The 19,338-nt window shown below is 41.0% G+C and overlaps 1 protein-coding gene across 1 annotated transcript in view; it reads right to left on the bottom strand.

The window, feature by feature from the left end:
• Positions 1-2,119: 2,119 nt before the first annotated feature.
• Positions 2,120-19,338, bottom strand: part of TFCP2L1 (transcription factor CP2 like 1) — a 33,027-nt gene continuing 15,808 nt past the window's right edge. The window contains exons 3-15 of the mRNA XM_032189568.1: positions 16,639-16,715; positions 14,936-15,041; positions 14,549-14,655; positions 13,803-13,955; positions 12,527-12,637; positions 10,690-10,781; positions 9,531-9,579; positions 9,341-9,434; positions 8,393-8,483; positions 7,617-7,717; positions 6,497-6,639; positions 4,907-4,958; positions 2,120-4,491 (exon numbers count right to left, since the gene is read on the bottom strand). Coding sequence (XP_032045459.1) covers positions 4,454-4,491; positions 4,907-4,958; positions 6,497-6,639; positions 7,617-7,717; positions 8,393-8,483; positions 9,341-9,434; positions 9,531-9,579; positions 10,690-10,781; positions 12,527-12,637; positions 13,803-13,955; positions 14,549-14,655; positions 14,936-15,041; positions 16,639-16,715 — 1,214 coding nt within the window. The 3' untranslated portion in view covers positions 2,120-4,453. The remainder of the gene's footprint in view (positions 4,492-4,906; positions 4,959-6,496; positions 6,640-7,616; positions 7,718-8,392; positions 8,484-9,340; positions 9,435-9,530; positions 9,580-10,689; positions 10,782-12,526; positions 12,638-13,802; positions 13,956-14,548; positions 14,656-14,935; positions 15,042-16,638; positions 16,716-19,338) is intronic.

The raw sequence follows: 19,338 nt of genomic DNA, 5'->3' as shown, positions 1-19,338 counted from the left end.
AAGGCTTAGTTAAGACTCCTAAAACCTATAGCTGATAAAGGTCTGTCCTAAAAATTTAACATGCAGAGATAAAAAAAAAAAGTCTAATTTAAATTACTTTGACAAGAAGGTTTCATTTGTTACTTAAAAAAATAATAATAATAGGGGAAAAAAAAAGACATAAAATGTAACAGGCACTTAAGAGCAGTGTAAAAAAAGATCCTTCTGGGACATTCACATGGGGGGCGGGGGAGCTACTTACTTCCCTTGCCTTTAGTCCGTCTAGAACTTAGACATCTAGCCCAGATTACTCATTTGTGCTTGGAGAATGAAAAGCTTCTTCTGGAGGCTGTCAGATTTTCAAATAGGGTGAATGGGTTTCTCCAGGGACACCAGACCCTCTGTAATCACAGGGACAGCCTAAGCCATCAGGCAATCACCTACCACTTACACAGGTGAGACAAGCCACTCATCTGAAGTAAAGCCCTAACATCTGAAGGCTTCACCTGGTTTCTGTACGGACAAACTCACCATCTTCACTAGGCCAAGGGGCTGCTTTTGTGCTTTGGGAGGCAGAGAGGGAGGTTTGTCTGCAGCCCAGTCTCACACTAACATTGCTCTGACCAGTGCCACCACAAGCACTCCTCAGCCACAACGGTTCACGGTCAGTTTGCCCACATACAACAACCTGTTGGTTACACAGCATCATGCAAAACAGGGGCAAAGGGTGCAATGTGTTTTTTGAACACCCAGAGACAAGTGGAAGTAACTCATCATTCATCCAGACACCCAACTAGCTGGTGTCTAGATGTCCATGGGTACGTATGCTACTTCAGCATGAGCCTCCAAATTTATGTTGGGACTACAGAGGTTCAACAAGGACTAGAACTACTTTGTCAAGTAGGTGTTAGCCTTACATACACATTACAGTTATATAGCTCAACAAACAAGCTAACATAGATAAAAACTGTAGAGCCCACCTAGTAGAACAATATTTATAATCTACATGATTGTTTACTCTGGTATACCTTCTTACAACATAGAAAGAAGAGCAAGATATACTGTCAGATTCATCCTTATATCAATATAAAATTACTCAATTTTAAAAATCTAAATATAACAAAGCCCTAACAGAGTTATTTTTGTTCAAAATTAATCAAGCAAGTGTTACAGAAATAGCATTAGGACTTCTGCATATACTTCTTTATGGGCAAGATTTGTTTCTAAAATAACCAAGAACAAGTTATACATTGTAAAAATAAGCACGTGGTTCTTAGTCCTTAACCATGACAGCAAAGCTGCCTCTATCCTTCCTTTGCAGTGCTGTGTTTATCTATTGCTGTGCCCCCTGAATTGCAGGGCTATCACGTGTGAGTGGATCAGGTACTGACTACACTCTATCTAGCAACCCCAATTTAAATCCCTCTCATCAAGCCAGATCCACCTCTCTCAGTTGCATGACAACAGCAGCAATGCCAGATAAGCAGTACCGGGCCAATATTACAAAATTACATGAAAAAGCGTAGCCAATGTACATCTTCCAAAGCATCCTCTACAACAGAAACCAGACAGCCAGCAGCTCCTGGCACACAGTGGCATGTAGGCCCCACCTATTCACAAACATTTTGGAAGGTAACTATAGCTGTGAGGCCACAACTGGGGCCAGGGGACTCCCCACTGCCCCCTGACACAGGCCGCAGAGCCAGGGGGTGACACAGCTGCCTCTCAGACAGAATAAACCTCTGCAACATCATTCAGCCTAGGCCAATAACCTTAACTTCTGTCATTGATGTACTTAGTTTTCCTCAGAGTGCAGCGACACAAAAGGGACACGAGGGAAACACGGATGTAGCTCAGCAGTGCCTGCAGTACTTGGTGGCAAGTAGCTGCAGGAGGAAGTGAAGCTTGTCCTCCCATCTTTTGGGGAGTTTTGAGCTGAGAGGGTGGCTGCAGGGAAGGAGCCCGCCTTCCACCATGACATGCCTCGGGGCTTACAAAGTGCCACAAAGGGCAGCAAGAACAACTCAGTCTGGGTGTGAGAACAGCATGGTTCAGCTGGAAACAACATTCAAAGATCATCAGGTCCGAGTTCCTGACCACTTCAGGGCTAACCAAAAGTTAAAGCGTATTAGTGAGGGCATTGTCCAAAAGTCTTTTGAACACTGACAGGCATGGGGCATCAACTACATCTATAGGAAGCCTGGTTCCAGTGTTTGACCAGAAATAAAGGTTTTGGTCAGTCACAAGCTCTCCTTCAGTGGCACTTTCACTTCAAGGCACGGTCAAGTTTCATGCGGCCTCATCTTCCTCAGAAAGATGGCATTTCCCATCTTCCAAAAAGGCATTTCTTCCCCCAAAGCTACTCCCAGCCTCTCTGTTTGGCACCACCTCACTCCAAGAGGCTACTCACAACTTTTCTCGCCTACACAACCTGATCCTCAACCAAGCAGCCTCAAGCTCCTTCACTTCACAGGGTGGAACTGCCATGTCCCAAACCCTGAAAGTCTCTTTTGGGTAACTGCTACGATTCATGGAGCATCCGGGACAGCCAGTTGTGCAAGATCATGCCTAAGTATGCAATGTTAGTCAATTAGATGAGTTGGCTGCAGGTTTTCCCATTGTAACACAGTTTTTCTATTCTAGTATTATTTTTGGTTTAAAAAAAAATGGTGGGTGCATTTTTTTTTTCTTTTTTTTTTTGTTGCTTTTCTTTTGGTAGTGGGGGGTTTGCACAAAAGTTCATGCTTTTAGTGGAAAAAAATGCTTTTCTCTGTACTTTGCTCTTTATTTCTGTTGGGAAAACTTGAAACACATCATTTTTGTCAGAAAAATTATCAGTCCACGTCTGTCCGAATTCCTCCAGTGTCAGCTGGGAGCTCTAATTCACGTTCTGCACATCCCCCTTTCCCAGAAGGCTGGGCTCCTGGGCACCCCTCCAGCCTTCATGACGCACTCCCCCTTTGACTAACCCGCGGTAAGTGCACCATGGGATCTGACATCCAGCCAAGGAGCTCGGCCCCAGGGGAGACATGGCGCACAAGGCACTTTAATGGTAATTTCTGAGGTCTGCGACAGTAGCTAAAACTGATGCTGCTTTAAGGGTCAAATGGATTTAATTAAACGTTTCCATTCCAAAACGCTAGAACGTTTTATTCAGCGTTTTCCAACTGACAATTTCTCTTTTTTTTTTTTTTTTTTTTGAAAATTTCCATTCCAGGAAAATGTTGGTATTTCAGCTTTCTGTCTTAATTCAGGGAGAAATGAAATGTTCAAGCAGAAGAATTTGATGCTAGATAGCCATTCAGTTTGGGAGACAGCCTCATTAATCAGCTGCCAAAATCATCCATCCATGCAAGAAGGGTGTGATCCAGTTTGCCTTTGACATCAGCGAAAACCACTTTTTCAGCTTCATGGAGCCTGGATGGCATCCCAAGAGACCAGGGAAGGGGTGTGGGAGTTAACTGTAGTTGAGGCTATTTGAAACAGGAGTCCAGAGTGAAACAGCAAGAATATAAGAAGCAGCAACTAAGATGATCCATTACCTGGGCTCAATCTAAACTCAGTTTTACTTACTTTAATGATTTTCGCCTGCTGTTACTCACCAAGATCATAAAACCTAATTCCCAGTTACAGTAAAGACAGCAGTTAATTAACACTTTATAGAGTAGAATAAATCTGCAATATGAATTTGTCATGAGCTCTATGGCTTTCAATGTTTAAAACATTTCCTCCGAAAACCCTCTTATACTCTATGCAAGGAGACTACTCTAAAGCTAAAGATACAATACAGTACTGAACTGCTTGCTTCAGGTTGCCTGTCCTCCCTTGAACCCTGCAAAAATTGTTCTGTTGGATAAGCATTAAAGAAGCTCTGTCAGGTCAGACTAAGGTCTTGGGACTTCAAGCACATCTACAAATGGGAAGCAGCTAATTGCAGGCTTCCAGGGTTGACACTGTGGATGGGGACTGGGCACCAAATCCATCGTCTGCGTTGCTCAATCTGCTCCTGGATTTAGCCCTAAGCCCTCCACCTCAAAGAGTAAAAGAGGAGCCACAGGGAGCCTATGTCCATCAGCAATGGGGTGTGTGTTGAAAGCAAGAAACACTCAGAACTGTAAATAAAACAATTCATCCAACCATGAGGGGTCTAGAGAATTGGTTTTTGTTTATCTTTCATTTCCCTTTAGTACAAGGCAGATGTTTCTAAGCAGTAAGCAGAAACCTCAACAATTTTTAAGACTGGAGAGGAAGGGAGGAAGGAAGAAACATGTACAAGCTTTGAGGATGTTCTTAACTCCAGCTTCAAAGAAAAAAATGTATATCTGTAAAAGCAAGTTTTTCTTTAAGCTGTTTGGTAATTCTGAGTTCATAGGAGCATTTTATCCAGAAGGTTCTTCATGTTTCCAGTCTAGGTTGTAGCAATCTCAGTGAGGCACTAAACGTTAGGCTGTTAAAGTCTTTCTGTGCAGCACGGTCATTTTAAAATGATGTGGTAGCCATCATTGCTTTCAGCTGTAATAAAGAAACGCAAAACATTTTTTCATTGCTTTTAGAAAACAACACAAACAAACAACTCCAGGCTTTCTTAGGTAGTTTTCACTAGTTTGCACTCTTGTTCCACAACCCATTCATGACAATCAGATGTCAAAACATTTACAGAAAGATACAACATTGTAACCTTTTATCATTTTACCAGAAGGCCTTCTGCTCATTTATGTCAGTGGTATTTGAGTAATTATTTAAGTTTTATAACAGTGTAACAGAAGAAAACACAGATCAATCAGTAATTTGATGCATCTTCTTGACTTACATCAAATTGGATTAGTTTCCTCTTCGGGATACCAGCACTGAGTTTGTGATAAAGTTTAGTCCCATTGAAAGGAGAAAAATATCTTTAGAAACATGTAGTAGGAGCAGCAATGCTTACCTTTTAATGTGCTGATAACAAAACAAGATTCATCTTGGAAGTTCTGCACCATCTGAAGGGTAGAAGAAAAAAGCCAACACAAAATGTTTTTAGCAATTTAATTCAAGATTCTTTCAGTGTCAGTATTGCCTTTAAAGAAAAGTTATCAAATTCTGGTGTCTAGTCCTACATAGTTCTCAGTAACCCTGCCCGTAGATCATTAAAAGTATATGAATGATTAATTAGGGTTCTTACAGCTACTAATGTGCTTAAGAGAAACTTACACTGAAGTGCTTGCCTGGAACTGATCTGGCTTGTTCAGCATTTTACCCATCCTCTTTGCAACTCTCGATCCTACAAGTTCTTACAACACTCTAGCTACTTGATTACAGATTATGCTCTTAATTGACTTGAATGGCACTATTCCATTTTAGGCTGGATAAACACAGACCCTCTCCTAAAATCTAGAAATAGTAATACACACACACATCCACGTATTATACACACACATTCAGCAGAACCATGAAGCTCAGCTGCTTTTATATTAGCATATTAGTACATGCAGTAGAGCTCTTCCAGCTCTAAGGTCTCACATCAAACACCCTTTTCACCAAGACTGATCTCCCTATTCTCTTTTGCCACCCCCTGCTCCTGCAAATCAAACTTGACTGGCCAGTCCATGTGTCCATGTCTAATGATGCATGAAGTACATTCATACAGTGCCTCACTCTTGCCACTATGCTACTAAAACAAGAAGAAAAAAAAAAAAACACACACACAAAAATAAAGCAATAGACATTGTTAATAATTGACTTAAGTAAATAGTTAAAGCCTTATACCCAAGCTGGTTAAGGCAATTCCCCTACCAAGAGTTGCCTCCAAGCACTTTACATCCATAAAGCATTAATGTTTCAGATTTAATCAGGCTGAAATAGCAAGGAGACTTTAGGAATATGCATTACAGACTTCAATTTAGGCCCCAGTTGAGACCCATGCTCTGCTTCATTTGTTTTAACAATGTTCCTTATATAGGAAGCTCCCTAAGTGATTCTGGTGCATGAATGAGTAAGTCACTTAGTGGGGGAAAAAAGAGGAAGGGCAACTCACTATTAACCTACAAGTTAATGGAATGGACTAAATTAAGCCAACATATAATGGGACACAAACAGCTAGCAGAGGTCCATGAAATCATAGTGTGCATTTACACAGTGCTAACTCTGACCCAGTAGCCAGTCAGTCATTATGTGGCTGTAGTCATTGGCTGAGATGTAAGACTAATTGCCCTACAGATTTTCAAACTTGCCTTCTTCAAAAAGCTTTCCTATTCATTTTTAAAGAAACTCACTTCAGTTCTTCATTGTGGAATTTGTTTAAGCAGCCAAAATGAAAAGGAAACAATCAATTATTTTTTTAATCTCTTCTATAAAGCAAAAATCTTAAAATCACACCAAAATTAATGTTATGAATGAATGATATGCTTTAAATTATTTGTTTCAAGTGTTTGTGATTAGTGACCTTGCAACATTTTCTTGAAAATTCATATCATACTTTAAAAGGTCATTCTAACTTCAAGAATGCAGACAACTGTTTTAGTTTGCTTTTATTTCTTACCTCATTGCTCACTAATACATGGATCCCTGTGGGTCCCTGCCGATAGATTCGATTTATCTGCTGTGGAGAAATGCTGTACAAGTTTGCAATCTTCTCAATTAATTCCAAGGTGGTCAATTCTTCCAAGAAAATTGCATGATATACTGCAACAAGTTGAAAGGAATTACAGTGTAATTATAGGATAGTAATGACAGGTAACACCAAGATGCTCAGTATCAACAACCGTATGGGTTTAAGATCAAGGTTCAAATCTTGACAGTAGATAAGCAAGCTTAGTACCTTCAGAGCAGGTACTAAGCAACTTGATGATTTGTAGACAAATACCTAACATTTGGGTACAGCAGGCAAATGGAACCCATGTCAGTTTTGCCCAGAGGAAATCATAAGGACTAATGACAATGTATAATAGGGTACAAAAAATAATAATCCCTTATAAGGATGTCATTATTCTTATATGATATACTTTACTACTTTTAAATTTTGACATTTTAAAGTAGCTCTGATTAAGCAGTAACACCCATGATAAGATGTTGCACAAAAGTAGTATTTTATTAGATACTTTCCCATTGACACCATAGGCACAAACTAAAGACTTCAGCGAATCAGATAACTGTAGATGACAATATTTTTTAAATCTGATCCAAATGGTAGGAACAGACAGGTAGAAAAACTGTGTCTAGTTAAAACTATGTGCCAGAACTAAGTAGGATCTTCATTCTCATGTAATCCTACTTCTGGAGCGTGTTATGAGAGACAGTTCAGAGCAGTGAGTCCTCAAAAGCTTTGAAATTCCAAGAATTAGAACCCCACTTTAAGACATACCAGCCTTCCATTTCCTACAACACTTTCAAACAAGCCATATCTACAATCAAATTGTGGATAGGATGGCAGTTTTTAATGCTACAGTAATTGTTAAAAACAGAACAGAGCCCTTGTTATGTCATTGTTTGGATAGCTTGTGAATGTAGCCCTGTAACTAAGCTAACTAACCTAACAGTGTCAGAACAGGAATAAGTATGACCTCTCCAAACACACAATACCAAGCTGTGCCATGCAGAAGCTCAGGAAGAAAGCATATTTTCAGACAAGTGCTTAACAAAACCTATACATAAAAACTTACCGCAAAGACTGCCATCTCCATTTTCTCGTTTTTGGTGGAGGTGGGACCTGTTATGCTCTGGTTCTTGACAGACATAAATTGTCATCTTGGGCCTTACATTTCTATAGATTATTAAAAGACAGTAGTGAGTTATTTAGATCTAAAAGTGTTCCAGTCAGCCACCAAACAATGAAAGCTGGAATCATTCAGGCTGTGCATAAATAACCAACTAATTCTTGATGCTGGTGACTAAATGACTTAGGGAGGTCTACTAAGAGCCCCCTGGGAGGTGGTGGTAGACTGTAGAACACCTTAATCTCTTCAGGGCCAGATAAGAATAAACAGTATCCAACATTTGCAAAGCAGTTCATCATACTCTCGTTTACTGATTTAAATTCTAAGCAGCTGGAGAATTTACAATGTTATTGCCATCTAAATTAAGTTTTACAGTCATCTGAGACTCCAGGGTTGTTCTGTTTGTTACCTGTGATGGAGATACAAGATGAGGTACTGTAGGCAGAGTCACATATGAAGTACATGGAAACTATCATCTGGTAGCAAATAAATCACTGGAAATCCACATTATGCTGCTTCATTTTTAACTCAGGTGAGTTTGGCAGCATTTCTGATCTGCACTTGGATTTGAATACCGTTGTGATCTCCAGCCTTTAAGATGACCCTCTGAAGTGTTAAAAGGAAGTCTCAATGCTACAGCTCTAGGATTAACTTTATGTTAACACTGAAAATATCAAGGGATGCTGCCATAACAAGAAAAATAGGAAGGAAGAAGTACAAACCTTCCTTTGATTGCATTAAAGAGCCGAATTCCATCAGCAGGCCCACAGATTTGAACAAAATCTTCTTTGGACATCTTCAGTAAGTCAGCACCTACGTATTTCAGATATTTTTTTTCAGAAGTTAAGCAAATCTTAGCTTCCAAATTTTGTGTATGGTAAGCAGGACAGGGGAGGGGGAGAGAATCCACAAAGCTAAATCAGACAGACTTGCCTGGAGAGGCTGCAAATTGAGAGAGGTGACACTGCAAATGAATCATTGTAAAATAGAGTGCTAGAAGAGCAGTGGTCCATAGGAAGATACTCTAGACAATACTGAAACAAGCTAGCTACTTCACACTCTCCACTACTAAATGTCCCAATTTTCTTTTGCTGCCATGTTCACCAGGTTATTTAAGCATAATACAAGCAAGTCAGAGAAAGGTTCCTCAAAGTTTCAACATCTTAAATACTTCTCTTCCACCATCTTAATGCTGTGTACAACTACTAATGGGAGGGTACAATAAAGTTGGAGCCAGGCTCTTCTTGAAGGTGCACAGTAACAGGGCAGGAGACAGCTAACAGAAGTTGAGAAAGATGGCAAATACTGAATAGGTAAAAGGAAGTAGCTTTTCATTGTGAGCATCATCAAGTACTTGAAGAGGTTACCCAGAGAGATCATGGTTGGAGATACTCAGAACACAACTGCAAAAGGCGCTACGCAACCTGAGCTAATTGGACTTGTTTCAAGCTAATGAACTCAAGAAGTCCCTTCCAACTTCACTTATTTTCTTTATTTCTACAATTCATGTTTTGGTAAATGCTAACTAACCTAAGAACAAAGTAACAACCACACCAGATCCGACTAGTGATCCCATCAACAGTGGCCAGCAGCAGATGCTATTGATAGGAAGCATGAGCTGCACTTACAATTGAGAATAAAAACAAAATAACTGGACCATTCAAACTCACCCGAAAAACTTGAGAAGAGTCTACAGAATGGAGAGAACCTATTACGATGAAGCCACTGCTGGGCATCTTGAATAGAAGCAGAAGGAAGGAGATGCTACATTGCAAAAAGAATAAGAAGGTCTTGAAATGAACTGTTCACCAGTGTCCTAAAAAAGAAAAGCACCACATTAACATGATCTCAAATACTTACATCATTGCTGGGAGGCAGGAGCTCCACTTGGTGGGTTGGAGAACTGTTGCTAAAAAAAATTATATAAAGTTGGAAGAGAAAAAAACATTATTTTAAATTTTGCATTCAGTGCCCATCCTCCTCCCCCTTCTCTATTTGACTCAACTGTCACAAGTTACATATTGATTTGATTTTTTTCTCCATCAGATTTTTTAAAAGATTTCCAAAATCTGGACAAGTACAAAAAACAAGCAAACAAAAACTCCACAACTCTGCTTTTGTTGCTCAGTTGAGTTTCTGCTCAACACTGAGGAAAAACCCCGTTTACAGACCTCATTCAAGATTTTCCATACAGCTGACTTACTAATGTGACCCCATCTAACCAAGCAAGTTGTGACCTACAAGTGTGGCTAAACTCAACCATTCTGAGCCAGAAATCCCCTAACTAAATCCATTGTCTAATAGTGATTCTTCACAAAAACAGAATAATAAGGGACCTTCTAAATCAGCCCTGGTATTATTTTAAACATACTCAACTGTAGTTTATTACACAACATTTCTAATAGACCCTCCCTAAACACTGACAGGACTGATCTTAGGTATTTCATTTATTTCTTTATGATGGCAATATTAATGAATTAAATGTGCCTCCTGCTTATCCTTCATTCTTGAATGGCTTCTTAGAAACCTGACTGTTTTGCTCCAGACAGCTTCTTTAAAGCCCATTCAATTGGGAATTCAGCACACTGTCCCAAGCCATCTTAAGTCAGAAAAGATGGGAGAAATACCAACTCAGAGGCTTTCAGCATTCAGCATCTCTTCAAATGCTCTTGTTGGAAGATACTGAGAATTGCTGGAACAGGGCATAGTATGTTGCCTGACCCCCACAGAAAAGTAGGAGAACAAATTTATGGCCAGAATTGCCCAGGTGGTTCTCAGATGCTCATCTCCCAGCCACCACATAATCAGTGGACATTCAGACCTCTGCACTACAAGGAATTCCTGCCTGTAAGGTCTTAAAACCTTTGCGGAAAATATCTTGCCCCTTCCAGGAAGGGTACTGAGAGGCTAACTGGTCCTTGACCTCTTTCAGGACATGAAATGCATGGATACACAAAACACACACACACAAGGGCTACTGAATCAACGGGAAAAACAGAGCATTTTATTTGTTACATACCCATCTCCAAGGTTGAAGCTGTTAGGAGAACTGTTGTAGCTTGGAGATGGAGCATTGTTCATTTGATAAGGCACATCTGGCCAGGGAGAGCACTGTTGGAAGAAAGGCAGCGGGGATACTTTCATGAGGTTGGAAATAAAGGATTCGATTCTCCTCTCATACCACATTCATGCTGTTGCCACGCCACTAACTTCAGCTCATCACTCCTGCTGGGAGGAGGAGACGGGCCATGGATCCTACGCTGCACTCCAAGCAGGCTGTCAGGGGGCCAGATTGATTCCAGTTGTGCATTCCACATTTCTCCCATTTCACAAAGCCTGTCCCCAAATAACACTGGGCCAAAGTGTGCACAGCTGTAAGTCAGAGCAACGCCAGTAAGTCAACTCAGACTGAAGGCAGCAATGATACAGAAATACCACTGGTCTCAATTATGAATCCCTAATTAAATCCAGGCAAGAGTGACAAATACGCTCCAGTGGCATTGCTTCAGGTTTATACCAGTGAAAAAGCAGAATTTGAACCAGCCTGTTAAAACCTCTGGCTATTAGTTGAGGAGCTCAAGTTATAAATGGATATTACATAGGGAAAATTTAAGACAAAACAGACATGAAACTACTAAAAGCCTTCACAAATACAAGTCAAACTCCATACTCCATCACAGTAGTATCAAGCCAGAGCAACTAGCTAGAATTTGTGACTTTGTTGTGAATCGATGCCACTGTAATCAGTAGAAGAAATCTAGCCCTGTGGAAGCCCCTGCCATCAAGAGCTCAAGAAAATGCTCTGTAGTATCCTTGTTTGCAATGATAAAAAGAAGACAAGCTGTAGCTTTGGAGTTTTATCATCTCCACATAGAGCACTAGCAAATATTTAACTCTTTAGCAACCCACATCTCCCTGTGCAATATGTCAAAGTGTATCAGAGCTAATAGCAAGAGTTTAGGATCTGCCAACTCAGGAGAATTAGGTCTGTGTACACAAGAGCCTTGTTAACAATCACCACGTTGAATTAGAAAACACACTGGTCACTCCTGGCACCTTAAGGAAAATTGAGTGGGACAAGCTGGATCTCACAAATAGGAAGTTTATTTACTTTAAGGAAAAAAAAAAATCCTCATTTTTAGAAGTCCAACAAGCCATTTCAAAAATAAAAAAATGAAAAATAAATCAAACTACAAAACATTCCCACAGGGAGATGGAACGGCACTTTTAAACTATTGTCTTGAGTCCGTTTGGCTTAGCAATTCTATGGCCTGGGGTGAGCTTATACATACATCTTAGCAATGAGGGGACTGAGTGTAGAAACACATGCATCTCTGTACCAGATGACAGTCATATCCACAGAACATAAGACATTCAGATATTCCTAGAGTACAAGCCAGAATATTCTGAGAGCTACCGTAATAGTAGCCTCAAAGGCACAATCACAGAAAAACAGATTGATAATTTAATCAGACAGCCTATTCATCTGTTGAACTGCCCCATCTCCAACATTAGCTTGTGCCAAATATTTCTGAAGAAAATACCTCATACAACTGGTGTCTAAGTATCATGACAAGTGCCCAGGAGCATGGCAGAAGATAGAGAAAACATTTCTTTTAAACATAGGCTGTTGAGGACTGGTTTATACTCTGAAACATAAGAAATTTTGGAAGCTTTTATAAACTTCAACAATGACAAACACGTTATAATTTCACTAAGCTCTCAATTTCAGTCAGATCTTGGCATTTGAGTCTCTACAAGAATCTCCAAGGATAGTTAGCAGTTAGACTGCATTTGCTCTGAAATCTGTTTCCCAATATGCTGAAGTAGTATAACATATGTCTAAAACATTTTACCTCTGTGAGAATAGTTGTCTCATAGGAAGGCTGATACTTCTCCTTCTCTTGGGTGGTCTTCTTCTCCATTTTTTCCCTGTCAGTCTTCTGTTTTCTGTCTGCTCCTTTAGGCTATAAGCACAAGCACAAGCTTTCCCTTATGCCAAGTATTACAAGTTTGGAGACAGAAGCCAACCAATTTTTTCTGATCTGTTCACAGAAGACTCCTTAAGATTTATGGGGACTCTACATATGAGGCAAGACCAGATCTACATTTTCCAGACAAAAAAATAATCTAACATCTCTACTGTTTCTATATCACCTCCCGTTAATGCCTACTGCAATTCCAAACGAGGCTGACCACAATCCTGAGATTTGGTACCAACAGATTTCAGACCACGAGCATACTGAATTATATACTTCAACTGGTATTTGCACCCTCTCTCCTGGAACAGGAAAGACACTGCTCACAGGAGCAAGAATTGGAGCGGCAGATCTTTCAAGACAATAACAACAAGGTTTTTGTAGGCTTAAGTTGCTCCAGGTCTGCCACACCCACATTAGAAGCTTTGGAGATGGACAGAATCATCTTTCTCTCCCCCAGGAATTCTGCAGCAACAAGCAAAGGTTATTTAAGATCTCTAGTTATGTTCACACTGTTCATGGAGGATTCAATCAAAGAAACTGGAGATGCCCATGCTGTCTTGATTGCCTAGACACAATGAAACACAGTAGATACCCTGAATATCATCATTGTAATAAGTTAACTTAAAATGACTTAAACCAGTATCCCATGTATTCCTGAGAAAGTGGACCATATAGTTTTTTTTGTATGGTTTGTAACACAACATCACCTTCAGGACACAAGCCAGTGAAGGGCGCTGCCTTCTTGACACTACTTGTCTACATCACACAGAAATTTAATTTTTGCACTGCCACCTATCCAATGGGTTTTCATTCCAACCAGTCAAGGCTTGAGTTGTTGGGTGGGTTTTTTTCCTCATTATTAAGACATCCAAACAGCCCAGATCTCAGTGTTTGTATACTGTTCACGGTACAGTGGACTGGCATCGGTCTCAGTGTGGCTCTTGGGTCATTTGAATGTAACTAGAATTGCTGTGTAGTTCTGAGGTTATGCTGCTTTGTGCACAAGAGGCCTGTTTAAGATTTTAAGCATATCCAGTTAAAAGCCTTTGTTCTTTTATTCTGCAATTAGCACCACTCCTACACAATTTACAAACTGTGCATGTTCTTGTGTCTTCATCTAGTTGATGATAAAGCCAAAACTACTTCATACCTTGAACACCTTGATCTGGCAGCTTGCAGAGTGCAAGTGTTCTGTGTATTCACCATTTTCATTTTGCTTAAAGGTGTCGATTTGCACCCGGAAAGGAACCCCCTTCTCTCCTCCATGTTTCCGTGGAGTAAATTCTGTGCTGATACAATGTACCTGGCAAAACAAAAGCTGGGCTTATCTCTGGAGACTGTTTGAAGCTGTGCAAAACTGAGTTTAGACTCCCTGTATTTGCAGTGTGCCTTAACATGAGGTTTTAGCTCCTCCCTAGAAACTAAAAGAGTCAGAAGAGTTCAAAATATGTTCACTTCTGTTCCCCAAGACAAAACAATTAGAAGAACAAGAAGCCTACAGAGAAATAGGACATCAGGAAAAGCATCCTCTGACTTAAGTAAATCCCACACACAGATTAAAAACACATAGTTGGCATTTGGAACAAGAAACACTCATGAACAAGGAAAGCAAGCAAAACTAAAAGGTTGTGAATGGTTTCCTCCAGACAAAACTCATGCTTAGAAAGCAACATCAATGTGCTTTGGGGGGGGGGGGGTACTTTTTTTTTTTTTTTTTAATAACCCAGATAGAGCAGATATTGCTTCAAAACTAGCAAGTAAGTAACTAGCAAGTGTCGTATAAACTAGTTATACATAACTGATTTTTTCCTCTTCTTCACGTGCCATCTCTCTCTTCAGGTCTTTATAAGATACCTCACCTTTGTATTTACCATAGGAATATCACTTTTCTCTTACCTGAATGAATGCTGAGGCTCTCTTTGATGGATCCCACAGAAATTCAACAGTGTTCAGCTGTGTGGGGCTGGCCCTGGGATCCAAGATGCCAACTGACAGCGGAATATCTGTAGAAGAAAACCCCTAAAATTTTAAAAATATTAAATTGAAGAAGAGAAAGCATTTCCGTACAATTACAAGAAGCATGTGAAAAGCCAAGCCACCAATGATATCTGTTTGAATGAAATGGTATATCTAGGACCTATAGGCCTAGATCTCCTTTCCTCTCAAGGATATACAGATTTTTCTAAGAGAAGAGGATAAAAAAATAAATAAATAAACACACCATACACCATGCAGCACCTCACTTCCAAACACTACACAAGAGCCATAATGAAATAGTCTCACCTATATCAAGGATGCGGTCCCCAGGCCGACTCCACCTCCAGCCCTCCAGCTGCTGATGCTCTGTGTACTGCAGGCGTCGATCATGGAATACTACACGAATTATACTCTGTTAAGAAAAGATGGCAAGGTGAACAATGTGATCTAGAAGCCCTTCTCTTGAGATGACTTTGGCTTTCCAGTGTAGGAGAAAAAGCTGATCTGTTCCTCCTACATGTTTCTGACCCCCATTCAAGAGGGGAGCAGAGGTTTCCCCTAGAGACCCATCACCATGTTTCTCAAATTCCTAAGGGACCCCTGAAGCACGACATCAGCACACTTTCCCCTTCACAGGGCACATTTATACGTCATAACATAGCCCTGTACAACTTTCTGGGATTTGGTCTGGAAGCACTATAGCAATGTCCACCTAATCTTAGGTGTCATGCCAGGTAAACATCACTATATTGCTTCCACACCCAAAACAGCTCACGTGGGGGGGGAGTGACTGTATTTAATGTATCTGTACCATGCCCCAATCCCAGTATATCCCACTCTGATCAGAAAATGTGAAAGCCAGCTCACCTGTCCCTGCACTGGTGGAGCTGACATGCCCAGACACCTTGTCAGTGGGAATTAAACTTGATTCCAGCCATTAACCATCAGCCATTGACACTGAATTTGCCTTTAACTTGTGTTTCTTTCAGTAAAAGCATGGATAGCAAGATGGAAAACTTGTAGTTAAGTATAGAATAGAAAAGCTACTGTAACAGGGGAACGTTGCATCTCTGGCCTGCAACGTTGCAGCCATGTCAATAACTGGAGACAAATGGCTGGAATAAAGGCAATCCCCATGGCAGACAAGTCCGAAGTATCCCTAATTAATAAATCCTGCATGAGTTAATAACCCCTTATCTCCTGGTTTCTCAATTCCCTGCTCCTACTGGGGACTTCCGTATCAAACGAATGAGCAATTTTTGCCAGTTAACCTGAGAAGGCCCAAATAAAACCCTAGCTCCAAAGCAAGCAAGCCACAGTGGGAATGCCTGCAAAATCAGAATCTAAATCTTTATGCTTCCTGAAATGGGCAAAAGCCAAATGTGCCTAAACTTGGGCAAAAGTTGAAGTCCAGATTGGAATCCAAATGTTGCAATTAAGTCCCAACGTCTCAAAAGAAATCCTATGGCAGAACAGCCAAGAATTTGGTAGAGGAAGGCCTGAAGGCTGGATCCAGAAACAAGATCTGTATCCAAGTTTTTGAATTTGAACTGAAACAACCAAGTTCTGTATGTTCAAAATCGTGTCTATTACTGAAGTAAACTGGAGCTATGCAGAACCTGTGTGGCAGAGCAATGTAAACACCAGGGTCCTCCGCATGACACGTAACAACACAGGCGTGTTGCTCGGGTTAAGAAGGGAGACAAGCCTGCCTCTCAGCAGTTTTGACCATGTTCACCTCTGAACTTTGGGATTCCCCCGAACCCAATATTCACAGTGAAACTCTGGGGTCAGGATCACAAACAGAACAAGGATTCCCTTGAAGCCCTGTAAAGCCAAGCTGCAGAGTCCCATGGAACTCCAGCACTCAGAGTAACTCCATCAACCCTGCTCCCATTAAAAACAATGGCCAAGTATTTTCCATTGCCTCAGTGTGAGCAAGGTCAGGCCCCCTTCATTAGAGGCTGTATGTAGTAGCAGGAAGAAAAGAAATCTATATTTCTCCTTACCTTTACATATTTTGTGTTTAAATCTTGAAACTCTCCCAATTTCCTATTCTCAAGTAGACGGATTTCATAAGACTGACCTAGAGTTTAAGGAAACATTTCCAAGGTGTTTAATATGTTGTAGCAATGAGAGAGTCATGCTGGCATTTACGTGGCTAATAAAGCATACGTCTGATCAGGGAAAGATCATTTTTGGTAACATAATGCATTTGCCCCAGTAATTGAGTAGGCAATAAAGCACAGCAGAAATCTGAGGGGAAGGTTTGTCTTTTGGCTGCTAAAAGCACTCAGTTAGGCAATCACAGGCTGTCTCCAAGGGCTGCTCGGCCTTCTGGTCACCCTCCACAACGTCACTGAGGTGTTCAAGGCCTTCCCCCCACCCCGTGCCACACAGCTTTAACAGCACTGCCTTCATCCGCCCCTTCTACTGCAGCAAAGGTTGGGTGAAGAGCTGCTGCACAACAGGTCCAGGCACTGTTCTGCAAAGGATAGCAACGTGGGCCAAATCTCGCCTTCTTCAGAGTGCAGTCAGGTCTGCGAGGTGTTCCAGTGCACCAGCAATACCAGGCCTTAGCTGTGGCTGCCCACTGCACAAATACTCCTTCAGATGTGTGGAGCAGTAATGGATCTGACAGTATGTACAAGGACCAATCCTGACCACTGGAAGGGATTCAGACTCAGGCACCCCACCACCACCACCCCTCAGCGTAACGCTTTTCGTCTGTTCAGTAGAATTCGGCTAACTGGTTTGTGAAGCATCATCAAGTATCAAGGCTGACAGCAGACAAAGGAGATTGCTGTCCCAAAACCTTAGGCACAAATGGCTAAGACAGCCCAAAAACTCATTGAGTAGCACCAACTATACAATAAACCCACAGCTGGTACAGAGGCAGGACAGGAACATTAGGATTAACAAAGCATATATATACTTAATAGTTAGGATAGCTTTTCTTGTTCATCTTGCTATCCCCCCATTTACTGAAAAAAATGCACAGGTACAACAAGGCAGGCACCAAGAGGGCAATCAGTTTGGATCTTCTCGGTCAACCAGCATCTCCTCCAAACTGGCCCTGCAGAAAACTGCAAAGCAGATTATGTCTCCCATCGAGTAGTTGTTATCAGCAGACAAAAATGCTACATTTCTGAACCTGGATCTAGAAATAAAAGACTTTTGGCAGCTGATGTATCAACAGGGCACTGCATTTCAGTCAGGTTCCCTTCTTCTGGGTGCTCGTGTGAGTGACCGTATCACTAGAGTACAGAGATACATGTGCATACTCAGCCGGCTGGGGCGGGGGGTTGGAGGGGCTATGTTGGAGCCTCAAATGTTTGCACAACACTCCTACTGATGTCAATAGGAGTTCTGCAAACAGGAAATGACCCTTGAATCCAGCACGCAGCTTAGGGGATGTGGAGGAAAGAATAAACCATATGAAGTGCCAAATTAAGCACTGGAAACGCACACAGATCTTAACCCATCTCTTCACACATAAGTAAACCAAAGTAGAAAGTGACCTCCCTTTCAAGACTGCTGAACAACAGAAGTGGATGCTGTAAACCATAGCGCTGAAATTGAGGTCTTCTACACTAACTCAAGAAACTCTCTGATATTCCCTCTGATAGAGGTTATTATTCACTTGGCAATTTTAAGAGAGAAGTACATTATCTACCCACAAAATCAATACTATTGTATTAGCGTAAAAAGATCAGGCTCAGGTTCACAAAATCAGTGATACAGTTCATTGCCTAAATGGATTTACACAGCCAAGAATCTCTTGCACTTGCAATTTGCTCCCAAGCAAACATCAGGCTAATTAAACATTACAGAAAATTAGTTTAGGATTCAAGACCATGAGCTTCCAAGAGACAGTAGAATACATCTATGACCGTACTCAGATGGTGTAAAAGGACAGAGAAATGCCATGAACTGCGCTGCAGAGGCAGGCAATGCTAGAGCCACAAGCACTTCCAGTCATTCAGTAAGCATCTCGGGACTTAGTAGTTTTTTGGGACAAGTTGATGCTCTGCTATACTCCTACTCTTTGGGCAACCTGATTTGCTTACTTGAAGTTCCTAGGAGACAGAAGAAAATAATCAGCATGAAAACATCGACCACGTTCCCTTCAAACTAGCATCGAGCATTCAGAAACTCCTCAGTGTGCATCTTTCAAGCACTCACATGGGACGGGAGCAATTCTGCAACCCAGCGAACAACAAGCACCACACATCTCATTCTGACAGGAGTAGTTCTGCTTGGAATAAGTTAGAAACAGATTCTGCCCACTGGTAAGAAAGAAACTGTTGTGGAGACAGAGTTAATATTGAATGGAAAGCCAAATAGGAAGTAAAATGCTTTGATGAAAGATATATGGGTCATCTGATGTAAGCCCTGGAACTCAGTTTACACCATGAAAAGCCTCATTCAGAATGGTATTTCATGCTAACTGCTTTCCCTTTAGCATCCCAATGTTCAACTCCGGTTACAACACAGGACCGTTATCAAAACAACACAGCTCCCAGCTGAACTTTAAACAGTTTATTTCACTCTGTAGAACTCTGAGTGAGAATTTGGTCCTAATTCCTCATACTTCCTTCGTATAAAAATGTTCCAGTATTGATTTTGAAAAGCTCATTCTCCCTATAAATTATCCCAGCAAATTCATTGCTTCATGGCTAATGTTACCTGTAATTCATAACACTAAG

This window comes from Aythya fuligula, chromosome 6 (assembly GCF_009819795.1).
Source record: "Aythya fuligula isolate bAytFul2 chromosome 6, bAytFul2.pri, whole genome shotgun sequence".
Classification (NCBI taxonomy): domain Eukaryota; kingdom Metazoa; phylum Chordata; class Aves; order Anseriformes; family Anatidae; genus Aythya; species Aythya fuligula.
The sequence above is the reverse complement of the archived record's forward strand: the minus strand, read 5'-3'. Positions and strand labels throughout refer to the sequence as shown.